Raw genomic sequence first — 13,411 nt, forward strand, 5'->3', positions numbered from 1 at the left:
CTGCCCCTTCTTCCAGGCTCCAGCCCTGTACACTTCATTTTTCTTGGCCGGGTGGGAACCTTGTCCTCATGCCATGTGCTTATACATTTACATTTACACATACTATAAAAATTCCTGAACCTGTGAACCTATTTGAATTTTCAGCCTCTTGCTGGGGCCAGTTTGGCTGACTTTTCCTAGTTTCCTGTCCATGGGATAGGGATAATATTGCCACCCTGACGTTGCCTCAGGGACGTAATAGGGAACATCAGAGAGGGTTCTATGGAATTCCAAGATTGCCAAATCACTCTTGTCTTGGAGTGTTAATGATGCTTTTATTCATTTTTTCTTTATGGAAAACTATCCCTTTGCATTAGGATCATAGTAGCAGTGATAGACAAGTCATTTATTAAATGCTCACAATGAGCTGGCCACTGCTCTCAACACTTTGCTGTTATTTGATTTAATCTATACTTCTCAGTTTGCTCTGAAAAGGCTTCTTCTTTTTTTTTTTTTTTAAGATTTTATTTATTTATTCATGAGAGAGACACAGAGAAAGGCAGAGAAACAGGCAGAAGGAGAAGCAGGCTCCCCACAGGAGGACTCGACCCCAGGACCCTGGGATCATGACCTGAGCCAAAGGCAGGAGTTCAACCACTAAGTCACCCAGGTGCCCCTCTGAAAAGGTTTCTGACCTCCTTGTATGTAGGACTGTGTCTCATCCACAATAGCTGGTGCCGCACAGCCCTCGTGTTTCATGTGTGAATATGAATTGAAGTCATGCACAAGTGGGCTCCAGGGCAGGGAAATCTGAGACTGGGCCATGGAGATTGAGGCCAAAAAGATCCTAGTCAAGGTGGGCAGCCTCACAAAGAAAAGTGTAGGGATCCATGGGCAGGTCTGCTATCATTCAATATATTGTGAACACAGAGGGGATTTTTTTGGCTTACTGAAATGTGCAAGTAAGATTCAGTTGCTACATGCAAACACTGTTCGCCTTCCCTCCAAATGCAAAAAAATATAACTATGCCTGTCCCTGCTAGGGAAGGGAATACCATGTTTGTGGAGGAAGGAATCATTAGTTGGTCTTTAGCCAACTACTAGTGAACTTAGGCAGAGTTAATTTCCTTCTGGATGTGGGGATTTAGTCAGAAATTAGCCTGAGCCTAGAGCATTGCTTGTAGAGATTGTTGCTGAGTTCCATGGGGAACCTCTGGCGACTGTGAGCTGGTGTGCAGGTGGCTCTTGCCCCAGGGAAGGAGAGGAGGGAGAGGAGAGAGGACAGAGGAAGGGGGAAAGAAAGGGAAGGAAGGACGGAGAGAGGAAAAGAAAGAAAGGAAATTCTAGTCTTTGAGTCTTCCACAATGCCTGTTTCCATCTTTTGACCCTCTACGGCAAGAAGTATACATAAAAGGTGTCCGCAGTCGGTGCTTCTCACATTGCACATCTGGTTGTGCTATTCACATTTCCCCATGTTAAGCTTGAGGAATCTAATGGAGAACAAATTGCCTTCCTGGAAAAGGTGAAGTGCATTATGAGCGATGTCAGGACATGTGGCCCCTGTATGAAAATATAATCGAGATAAATGTCCTATTGGACCGCAGGGGAAGAATGCCTCCTCTTCTTCACATGCCATGGACATATGGACAACATCCAGGCCTAGCCGAGGGGGCATCCCTGATAAGTCTCATGAAATCACCATGTCCTCTGCGTTTCAGCACCGCCCAGGCACTGTGCCTTGCGGACCAGCCGAAGCCCATGAAGGAGTACAAGTACCCTGAGAAGTTGCCCGGAGAGCTGTATGATGCAAACACTCAGTGCAAGTGGCAGTTTGGAGAGAAAGCCAAGCTCTGCATGCTGGATTTTAAAAAGGCAAGTGATTATTGGCAAATGCTCAGTGCAATATGATTCACAGAACCGTTTTATTCGGTGTAACGGACATTGATGTATTTTGCATTTATTGGGTACCTACCAAATGTCAAATCCTGTATGTTAGAGCTGGGCTTATATAACAGGAAACACATGTTCTACTGGCAAAGAAGATGATGGTAGATACTGGTGTGGGTATCGGTTTTCATTGGAGAACTGACTTGGCCTGTTAGGTCAGCTCTTGCTTTCTGATTTATCATGTGGGAGCTCAGCAATGATCCCTAGTTGGTGTAAGTTGGCAAATTAATAACTCTGCATTTTTTTCAAATGCTGTTAAGAAAATGGTACCACCCTGCTTAGCGCCCTGCTTTAGCTTCCTCAGATAGAAGCAGAATTTACTCTGGAGCCACAGCCTATCTAGAGCTTCTGATGACTAAATTTCCCAAATACAGCATTTCTGGAGAAGTTTCTCATAGAAGGTGTGATCTACGGCACTGAGCCCAGGGACAGGACTGGCGTGGCTTCCTAACATAAATTCTGTGTGTGACACAGAGATGTGCGCTTGTGCTGGGCGGGCTGGTTGGGATCTGGGAACTTGCCGTACCAGACCACAAGGAAAGATACCCATAAATTAAATGAAAGTAACAATTTTTGAGATTTCTTTTATTCTAGTTTATAATGAAATCAAACGGGAAAATAGAAAAAATACGATCTTCTAGAAACCTCCAACATTTCATAATGTACTGGGAATATTCCCAATCTAAATCAAACATGATAATCTCTCTTCTTCTAAACTCAAGGAGAGCTTCCCCTAAGGTCCATTACAACCATGTGCCAGAACCAGATCCTTATCTCCTCAGCTGGGCAATGTCAGCTTGGAACAAGAGCAATAAATCAGTTGCCATCTGCATGTATTCCTAAGGTTGCCTTTTCGATGAGAAATCCCTAAGAATTTTTTGAGTGTTACTCTTGTTTGTTAAGAACAAGGAACATAACACTAATTTTTTTTTCAAGAATGGGATTTTCTACAGTATACTTCTGGTTTCCACATTATTTTACTCTCTGACCATGGACTGTATCATCCATGGTACCCTGGCTCCATTTGGAAAATACAGGAAGTGAGAAGTTAAATGTGGTACGTGTAGAGAGTATTATGCTAAGTGAAGTAAGTCAGAGAGAAACGAGTATCCCGTGATTTCACTCACATGTGGAAATTAAGAAACAAAATACACAAAGGAAAAAAGAGACAAAGCAAGAAACAGAGTCAACTACAGAGAACAAACAGGGTTACTAGAGGGGAGGCAGGTGAGGGGATTGGGAGTGAAGGGTTGGGGATTTAGAGCACACTTACCGTGACTAGTGCTGAATCATGTGTAGACTTGTTGAATCAATGTATTGTGCATCTGAAACTAATAGAACACTGCCTGTTAACTATATTGCAATTAAAATTAATTTTTTTAAAGTAAAACATGTAATGTTAGCTGTTGGTTTTACATACTTACCCTTTATCAAACTAAAGAAGTTCCCTTTATGGTCCTAGATTGTTCAAAGTATTTATCACAAAAGTTTATTGACTCTTGTGAAATGTTTTTTCTGCATCTAGGGATGTAGTTATACTGTTTTTCTTTTTTGTTAATGTGGGGAATTGTGTTGATAGATTTTAAATTTCATCTCCTGTGGGACACACTTTTTTATTTCTCTATTTCCTTTTGGATTAAACTTCTAACAGTTCTATTTTTTGCCTTAATTTGCATCTTAGCTCTACTTTCTCATACTGACTTTTACTGGTTGTTCCGGAGATTATAGCTGCATCTTTAATTTACAGTCAGTGTAGAATTAACATTGCGCCACTCTATGTAAAATGCAAGATCCTTACAACAAGTGAATCCATGTGACCCTCACACTGTACTGTTGCCATCATGTATTTCACCTTGTGCATGTTACAAGCCACATGACACAACGTTAAAATTTTTGTTTTAACATAGGAAGTTGCTTTTAAGTAAAATAACATCATTTTTTATATTCACCCACAGATTTACTACATAGTACTTATGCTTTCTTACAGATCAGCTTCAAATTGCATCATTTGCTTTGGCCTGAAGATCTTTCTTTAGCCTTCCCAGTAGCCTGCACCTGCTAGGCACAAAGTAGGTCAGGTTTTCTTTATCTGAAAATGCCATTAAATCCACCCTCCATTTTAAAGAATCATTTTTCCTGAATATAGAATCCTAAACAGCTTTTTCTTTATTTTTTTTCCTGTAGACATTTTAAAGATATAATTCCATTTTCCTCTGCACTCAGCTGTCTCTGATAAAAAGTTGACCATCAGCTGTATCTCCTGGTATTCTTAATCATTTGTTTAGACAATTCAGCAAACTCTACATTTGGGTGATTTTAAGTGTTTGTTCCAGATATACCATCTGGTTCTTTATAGTCTCTATTGTCCACTGAAATTTCCTGTATTTTCTCTCATTCTGTCCACTTTTTCCTTTATACCCTTAAGTATATTTGTAACATATTATAGTACAAGATCACTTAATGTTATATGAATTTGTATTATATTATTATAATAGGTGATCCCTTCACCCTTTGAGGCTTTCTCTGGTTCTTCCTTAGGGCTCCTCTTTTTCGGGTTTTCCCAGGGTGTGGACTTTGGGCTCTCCACGGAGGGCCCAGGATGCCTACTGAGGTCTCTCCATTGCCTGTGGGCCAGAACTCCGGTGTCTTCCAACATTGCATGGCCTCTGTCATCCAGCAGCTCAGCTGCCAGCCCAGAGCTGCTGCCACATGCTAGGCCACATGTAGTGTCATCTGGTGCATCAGCCATTCACCCCACAGATCAGGAAAAACTTGCAGGAAATCCTCAGGCAGGCATCTGGGGCCCCCTACTTAAGGTGGCTTCTTCCTTTCTGGCCCCAGATTCTGACAGATTCCCAGCTACTTCTGCAGGCCCCAGGTTTGATCTCTGCATCCTCCTCTCAGGAAGACTGTTGGTGTCTGCCTGGGATCCACCTCTCTGAACAGTATCAGGAAAGTGCTCCCAGGCAGATTGATGGAGTGAAAGTGGCACTCACCTTACGAATCTCCCTTCTCTCAAGGGACATGTACTATGCTGCCTATTGCAAAGTCTAAAATGACTGGCCCATATATTTTGTCCAGTTTTATGTGGTGTTTCTTTGGAAAAGTAAGCCTGGTCCCAGTTACTTCATCATGGACGGTAGAAAAAACCTTTTCAGGTTAAAAAGTAAAAAAGTACATCCCTTAAAATCAATTATGTCAGCTCATTTCCTGTGATGTAAAATTGTTCTTTTTTTTTTTTTTTTAATTGTTCTTCAACGTAAGTAAACTTGATGTGTTTTCTAAGTTAAATACCATTTGTGTGGCCAGAATCTCTAGGGTCCTGAATCTCAAATTTAGATACGGTGGGGCAGTTAGATTATTTTCCATGTGAATTAAAGCATCTCAGAACATTTTCAGTTATAAGATTTATTTTTTTCAACAAACGGCTTCTGAAATTTTATGAAAATAGGTCTATTTTGTTAAGTTGAAGTATAAAGATCCAGAAGTTCACTAATGGAAAATTTAAATTAATAAATAACAAGCAGGGCACCTGGGTGGCTCAGTTGGTTTAGCATCTGCCTTCAGCTCAGGTCATGATCAGGTCCTGGGATCCAACCTTGCATTGGACTCCTTCTCAGTGGGGAATCTGCTTCTCTGTCTCTCCCTTTACCACCACCCCCCTTGCTCGTGCTCTCTCTCTCAAATAAATAGATAAAATCTTTGATAAATAAATAATAACAAGCAAATTACCTGGTGCCTAAACCAGCAGTTAGCACTGAAGGGCTCCTCTATTAACGTTTGTTGAACATGGTGATAGATGGGCAAATGTGATTTTAGAAAGGGACTCTTTCTTTGCTGTTGAGTTTAAAAAGTTCTTTATAGATCTTGGATACTAACCCTTTGTCTGATGTGTCATTTGCAAATATCTTCTCCCATTCTGTAGGTTGTCTTTTAGTTTTGTTGACTGTATCCTTTGCTGTGCAAAAGCTTCTTATCCTGATTAAGTCCTAATAGTTCATTTTTGCTTTTGTTTCCCTTGCCTTCATAGATGTATCTTGCAAGAAGTTGCTGTGGCCAAGTTCAAAAAGGGTGTTGCCTGAGTTCTCCTCTAGGATTTTGATGTAATCTTATCTCACATTTAGATCTTTCATCCATTTTGAGTTTATCTTTATGTATGGTATAAGAGAATGGTCTAGTTTCATTCTTCTGCATGTGGCTGTCCAATTTTCCCAGCACCTTTTATTGAAGAGACTGTCCTTTTTCCAGTGGATAGTCTTTCCTGCTTTGTCAAATATTAGTTTCCCATAGAGTTGAGGGCCCATTTCTGGATTCTCTATTCTGTTCCATTGATCTCTGTGTCTGTTTTTGTGCCGGTACCACACTGTCTTGATGATCACAGCTTTGTGGTACAACCTGAAATCTGGCATTGTGATGCCCCCGGCTCTGGTTTTCTTTTTCAAAATTCCCCTGGGTATTCGGGATCTTTTCTGATTCCACACAAATCTTAAGATTATTTGTTCCAACTCTCTGAAGAAAGTCGATGGTATTTTGATAGAGATTGCATTAAATGTGTAAATTGCCCTGGGTAGCATTGACATTTTCACAATATTAATTCTTCCAATCCATGAGCATAGAATATTTTTCCATCTCTTCGTGTCTTAGAAACGACAAATACCCACCATTTGCTTCAACGTGGATGGAACTGGAGGGTATTATGCTGAGTGAAGTAAGTCAATTGGAGAAAGACAAACATTATATAGTCTCATTCATTTAGGGAATATAAAAAATAGTGAAGGGAATAAAGGGGAAAGAAGAGAAAAATGACTGGGAAATATCAGAGAGGGAGACAGAACATGAGAGACACCTAACAAGGGGTGGTGGAAGGGGGAGGTGGGTGGGGGATTGGGGTGACTGGGTGACGGGCACTGAGAGGGGAACTTGACGGGATGAGCACTGGGTGTTATGCTATATGTTGGCAATTGAACTCCAATAAAAAAATATACAAAAAAAAAAACAAACAAAAAAAGAAAAGGACTCTTTCAAGTCCATTTGCTGCTTAGTTTGAAAAATTAATAGCCAATGCAAATGCACATGCATCTGCCTCTTGGACGAATGTGTGTTTACATTCACGTGTATAAATTCACACACCTGTATGACCACAGCTTGGCTTCTTCTGTCCTCTGATGCCTCGTCAAGTGACCATTGGAACTACTGATAAAGCACCCCACTACTTGAAAAACAAATAATTGTGATAAATTACAGATCTCATTATAACCTCATTTGTAATGACATTTGCAGTTTGTATTTTTGGAGAGTGTAATACAGACAGTTTGAGGAAATGGATCCGGTGGCGCTGCACTCACAGTAGAGAAATCCCACAATAAACTCCCAACACAGTCATCGGAAAATGTTGGCTTTATTTGAGGTGTTCGGTTGTAATGCTTAATTCAACCAAGTCAGTGTGACTGAAGTGGGTCTTCATGAACATAGCTCTTGAATTATAGGATAGACTCTCAGGTGAGCACCTTCATTAAAGATCAGATTCCTCACCTGCAAAGATGAAAGCGAGCATGGGCTGTCCGTGTGGGCTTCAGCTTTTTATTCCTAACCATTAGTTATTGCAAACATTGCATCTTCATCCAGTGCCCTGTTCTGCTTCGTCAATATCATCGGCACTTGGTGGCCTGACCCTGCAGTCTGAGATACAGGCTGCCAGAATTACTTTGAAATTTGATCACCTTGGTGTCTTGGGTACTGATGTGAAATTGGGAGCTTTCCCCCACACCCAGCATGTCTTACATTCCAGGTCCTTGGCCCTAGACATGTGATTTAATAGGGTCTTTGTTCCAAGAGGACCCTGAAATTTAATTAAGAATGTAATGACATACAATAATAATGTTTAATTTAATACAATCATTGCGTATTATTGTCTAGAAGTTAGCAGTTTAGTCAAAGTATGATAAGAGTAAGAGGGTGTAACTGGTTTTTAGTTGTTTGGTTGTTTCATGGCCATTTTATTATCTAATTCTTTGAGGTACTAGAATTTGTATTTGTTTTCCAGGGTAGAGTGTCATATTTTTATTAAATGTCAGTTATTTCTCTAGGGTGCCAAAGTCTCAAATACTTTTCTATATGTTGAATAACATTAACACGGATTATATGATATTTCAAGGCTCCTTTAACTCTTTGTGATTGGTTTCTGCCTGGAGAGCTGAACTGGGGATGCAGCAGGTTCCGGGATGGGCTGAAGTACACAAGGGGCATAAGCCACTGGGGTTAGTGGGTCACATGCTTTCTGGGCAAGCTATCACCTGCATCCCATACTTGAGAGCTTTGTCCTTGGTGAAGTTAAAGACTGTCACCTTTAATAGTAGTTCTTTATTAATAGTAGTAGTTTAATAGTAGTTCTTTATTCTGTAGAATGTTCCAGAAAACTATCATGTAAGTCTATTAGGAAAATACTTTAGGGGTGCCTAGGTGGCACAGGTAGTCGGGCGTCCAACTCGGTTTCAGCTCAGGTTTTGATCATACTGTGGTGGGACTGGGCTCCATGGTCAGTAGGAAGTCTGCTTGAGGATTCTCTCTTCCTCTCCCTCTGCCCCTTCCCACTCATGCTCTCTTTCTCTCTGAAAAAAAAAAAAAAAAGAATCTTCAAAAAAGAAAATATTTTAAATAGTAGGGTCTAGATCTATTTTCAGACATAAGGTGGCCCCCTTATGTTGTCTTAGATGTCCTTATGATAACATTGCACTGACCATTATTAATTTCCTTTTACACGAAAAATGTTTCCACTCATTCTGTTCATGGTTTCCATGGGAACAAACTAACAGATGTTCAACTCACTCAGAAAATATTTATTAAAAGTCAGCTAGGTATCGAGCACTGTGCCAGAAATACAGAAAAATAATTTCATATTTTAAAACATTTATTTTGTATCATCTTGGATCATCTTTGAAACTGCCCCATGAATTGGTACCACTGGCTCCCCAGGGCCATAGCCAGGAAGCCCTGCAGAGAGCTTCATTTGGGCTGGAACCACCTCACTCCTTGGAGTGGCGAAGGAAGTGTGTGCTGGCTTGGTGCCAGTCTGAGTTGCGCATGTTACCTACAGCCACTTCACGTAGCTCTCAGGACAAGCTGAGGAGTGGGTGTTGCCATCCTCAAGGATACAAGCGTGCTGGACTCTACCTGCCCCGGTCCGCCCTTCCCATCCTCACCAGATACACCTTCTTTCTCCAAAGCCCAGTCTCTCAGTTAGACCACTGAGTTCATTTCCCGGCTGGCTTGCCCACAAGAGTGGCTACCTCTTTCATTCCCACTCATTCATTTGTTCATCCATTCATCCATTCATGCCTGCATTTGCTTGTGTGTGCAATCCCAGGCTCCTGAATTAGGAGGTCTCTGTAAGCCAGCCAGCCAGCCAGCTGTGCTCAGTGGGCCACCACTCAAGGGCAGTCATGCCTACTCCAGACTCTGGTTCTGATCCGCCACCTTTCCACCCAGACCTTGAGCCTGGGTCCGTGAACTCCAGTTTCAAGGAAGCTTTATTTATATCCTGGTATTCTCTCAAGTTGTCACCCTGCAAGCAAGCCGAGCTTTCCAGTTGTCCCTTTGGAGAGTTACAGATACCCAGGCCCCTGCTTTTATGGATTCCTTGAGGTCTTCTTAGGACTCTGATCCCTCAATGCTGTTCTGGGCAAGAACAGAGGCCCCAGTACAGCATGCCAATTAATATCTTGGGAGGCAAGGAACGCACTAAACACCAGATGACATATTTGCCTCAGTCATGCTCAGTGGTCTTGGAGGACTTTGCAGGGAAATGAAATTTAACGTTACACTGATTGTACCCATAGGAGGTTATTTTGACACTTCAAAATAAACGCAGCTGATACCTAGATTAAACATTGAAGGTTTCCTTCTTACCATTCCAAGTTCCTCAAAGTTGAGTTATTAGTGAGAGAGGTACAGGTGGGAAATCTATGTATGTCCTCCGTTTCCAAAAATGTAACAATTAAGCTTAGAAAAGAGATTTAATAATAGTTTTATGAAAGTGAAATTAATATTGGTTATTAGAAACAACCCCCTTCAAAAGATCACTCACACACGCTGTGCAGAGAAGCTCCGTAGGATCGGTCACACCTTTTAACATCAAGAAATAGGGAGTGGAAGCATAAAGGCAGCAAAATGCCATCTTTGAAGCAAAACTATGTTCACGTTTGGCCGTGTTGCATTTTGTTTATGATACAGATCACCCAGTAGATACAGCCATTAAATATGTTGGGAAATAACACAGCCGCTTGTTCAAATATTCAGAATAGTTGTGCAGATAATTTAAGAAATGTTTTTCTCCCATGCAGTTGAAGCTACTACCACCGGCATTCCTGAAGTTTCCATCATTTTCTGAGTCCTACTACTTGCCTTTCACTAAGACATTCCTTTGGGCTCAGAAGAGAATGAAAGTAAAACTAATTCCTTGCACTTGGAGAGACTTTCATAGTGTGTAACTCTCAGATCTTCTTTTGTTTTACCGCTAGGTCAGCCACGTGGGTCTTCCTTCCTCTGCACACACATTTTTTTTCCTCCACATCTTCCTTCCTTTGCATGGAGTCTTTGTTCTTTCTCCTTGAACGCCGTCCCCCTGCCACCCAGTAAATACCTCCAGCTCAGGAGTTGGCTCAAAGATCTCATGTTCCCATGAGTCCTTTTCTGAGTGTCCATGCCAAGCCCATTCCTCCTTCCTCCTTCCAACAGGCTCACACTGCACTGTGTTCTTCCCCTGTAGGGACATCTCTTTCCATATGCACCATATGGTGACTTACAGCAAATTTACCCCATTAGACTATCCTCCAGAGGATCAGTCTGGGTTGTATTCTTTATGGAAATGGCCTCCTAGCAAGGCAACTGACATATTCTAGACCTTCATCAATGATTGGGATGGTGAGTGAGTAGGTGGATGGATGAATGGATGAATGGATGGATGGATGGATAGATGGATGGACAAGCCAGAAAGTTTCATAATCATCTTTTATCTGGAAATGAGGATTCAGACTTAGAGACTTAGTGAATGGTGAGGCCAAACATAAATGATAAAATTTTAGGTTTTATCAGGTTTTTTATAATTTTAATTTTTTTACAGTTTTTTGCAGCCTCTAAGTTAAGAGTATTTTATTTTTTAATTTAGAAAAAAATAATTTTCTTAAATTTATGGTAAATACATAGGAATAAATAAAGTTTCAGGGATGTAATTGAGACAAGTCTGGAACCTAATTCTCTGGGCTTTCTTTCTACTGCTAAGTAGATAATGGCTCTTAATTTATAACAGTTACTTTCCCCTTGTATTTTTCAGTAATATTTTATTATAGATTTGTGGACCATCTGAAATACTAATGACCTTTTCTCCCCGGTAGGATATCTGTAAAGCCCTGTGGTGCCACCGGATTGGAAGGAAATGTGAGACTAAGTTTATGCCCGCAGCAGAAGGCACCATTTGTGGGCATGACATGGTAAGGAGCTAATCTTAGATCATGCGTCATGTTCAGATGTCAGAACCTTTCTACCCAATTCCTTGCCTCCTCCTGCATCAGTATTTTGTCATTCTGTGTTCCTCATTTTTTTGTGCAAATCTACCCCCAGTTCAGAATGATGCTTAATTTATTTTGATACTGTGAAGGGGGCTCCCTCCTCACTTTACTCCTCTCCCCATGATGTAATTGATGGGCTATCTGCAATTAGTAGACATAGATGCCAAGCAACAGGTGGTGACTACATCCATTTAATAAAGGGAAACTTTACACTCTTGGCCATATTTCAACCATGCATGGAACCCACTTTAGGTAGTATTATTAAAGCCACAGAGCAATCAATTTAAAGACCCTGGAGCAGACCGTTCTGACCTACCATGTATCCTGGGAAAAAGAAGAGGTGTTTTGTTAGGAGAAAGAAATACATTAAGAAGAAATACATTAAGAAGAAATACATTATGAAAGAAATAAACAGCACATTTATTGCTCACTGGGAAGTATTGACCTTTTCTTTGTTGAAATAAATTACCTTTACACACAAAAGAATGATTTTGATTCCTTTGATTTAACCTGTGAATGCATCATTCTTTTTAAAATACAAGGCTATTGATAAAGATAGATATTGGACCCAAACGGCCCCTGTACCCATTTCTGTGCTACTAGGTGTGTGACCTCTGTAGTGACACTAATGACCATGAAAGAGATACATGTCTAAATAGCATTGATCTGTTATGTGTAAATTCCAAAGTAAGTATATCACAGCCTGAGTCTACTTAAATGTGAGTACAGACAGCAAAGGTTAAATGTGTTGACAAACTGTTAATTTGTGCTGTGTGCACTTATGTGAGAAGAGCGTCTGCTTGTGCTGCACACGCTAATGGGCTTTATTTGCAGTCCCCCAGAGAAGGTGGGGTTGATTATTAAATCCTTCTAGAGATATAGATGACAGTAGTTACATAATTCATAACGCAAGAAAATTAATAAAAATGCCTTTAGATTCTTGGAAGAGGAAAGAGACATGCCTCATACTGATGCACCACAGCCTGGAGATGGCCATTGTCACAGGACACCAGGGAATTTGCTTGAGTTTGAAGCTGCCAGTGATCGCCTCTTTCTGCATGTAATTGGCTAAAATTTATTCAGGTGATAGTTTGCAAAATTCTGCCTATTTCCTGAAAAATGGGCAGTCCTCTCGCTGTTGCCCCTGAGATACAGGTCACCTGGGCATGAGACACTTCTCGAGTCCCCAACTTCCTGTAGGAGTGACTTCAGAGTTGTGGCGCATCCTCAGAATCACCTATATATTCTTGTTATGTTTTATTTACCCCGAAAGCACGGTTAAATTGAACTTCATTGGTATTTTAAATTATTTTCCATGTATTTCCAAATATGGGCCATTCCTTCATATAGAAAAGAATTAGTGCATGCTAAGGCAGAGTACATGCCTAAAAGTTACCCAGAATAATGTGTTCTGCCCAAGGGCTGCACGGTGACCATGGTGGGACAGCATCAGAGGCTCCTGCCAAAGCTCCCTTTGCTGTTAGTTGTGTGTCTTCCTGTATTATGGGTTCTCCTGTGTCCCTGAGGTTCAGTGATTTAGAAGTGTGCATTGCCAGAAGTCAGTATGTCAACACTGCAGTATCCCAAAGCAGTTGGTGTGTTCTGGATGACTGGCAATAATTGTGCTGCTTCTGTGAAATTTTCTCCTGGATGGAACCTATCTCCCTCCACCTTGTGCTGCCTTTGAGGCTTGTGCATGGTTATAAACAGAACTAAACTGCATTTTGTAGTGTCAGACTCCATCCTTAGTACATCACTGACCTTCAATCCTCACAACCACCCTGTGAGGGTGAGCCTGTTGCAGCCCCGCCTTGGGTGCACTCAAAAACCCTTCCAGGGAAAGGACACTAGGTTCTTCTGTGCTTACACCATGGGAAATCCAGGACGAGGGGTTCAGACTACAGCCTTACACACATGAAAGC

The 13,411-nt window shown here is 41.1% G+C and overlaps 1 protein-coding gene across 1 annotated transcript in view; it reads left to right on the plus strand.

The window, feature by feature from the left end:
- The window catches only part of ADAMTS16 (ADAM metallopeptidase with thrombospondin type 1 motif 16), a 149,485-nt gene that overhangs the window by 59,566 nt on the left and 76,508 nt on the right, over nt 1-13,411 (plus strand). The window contains exons 10-11 of the mRNA XM_072752679.1: nt 1,698-1,851; nt 11,316-11,411. Coding sequence (XP_072608780.1) covers nt 1,698-1,851; nt 11,316-11,411 — 250 coding nt within the window. The remainder of the gene's footprint in view (nt 1-1,697; nt 1,852-11,315; nt 11,412-13,411) is intronic.

Source organism: Vulpes vulpes, chromosome 3 (genome assembly GCF_048418805.1).
Source record: "Vulpes vulpes isolate BD-2025 chromosome 3, VulVul3, whole genome shotgun sequence".
Classification (NCBI taxonomy): Eukaryota; Metazoa; Chordata; class Mammalia; order Carnivora; family Canidae; genus Vulpes; species Vulpes vulpes.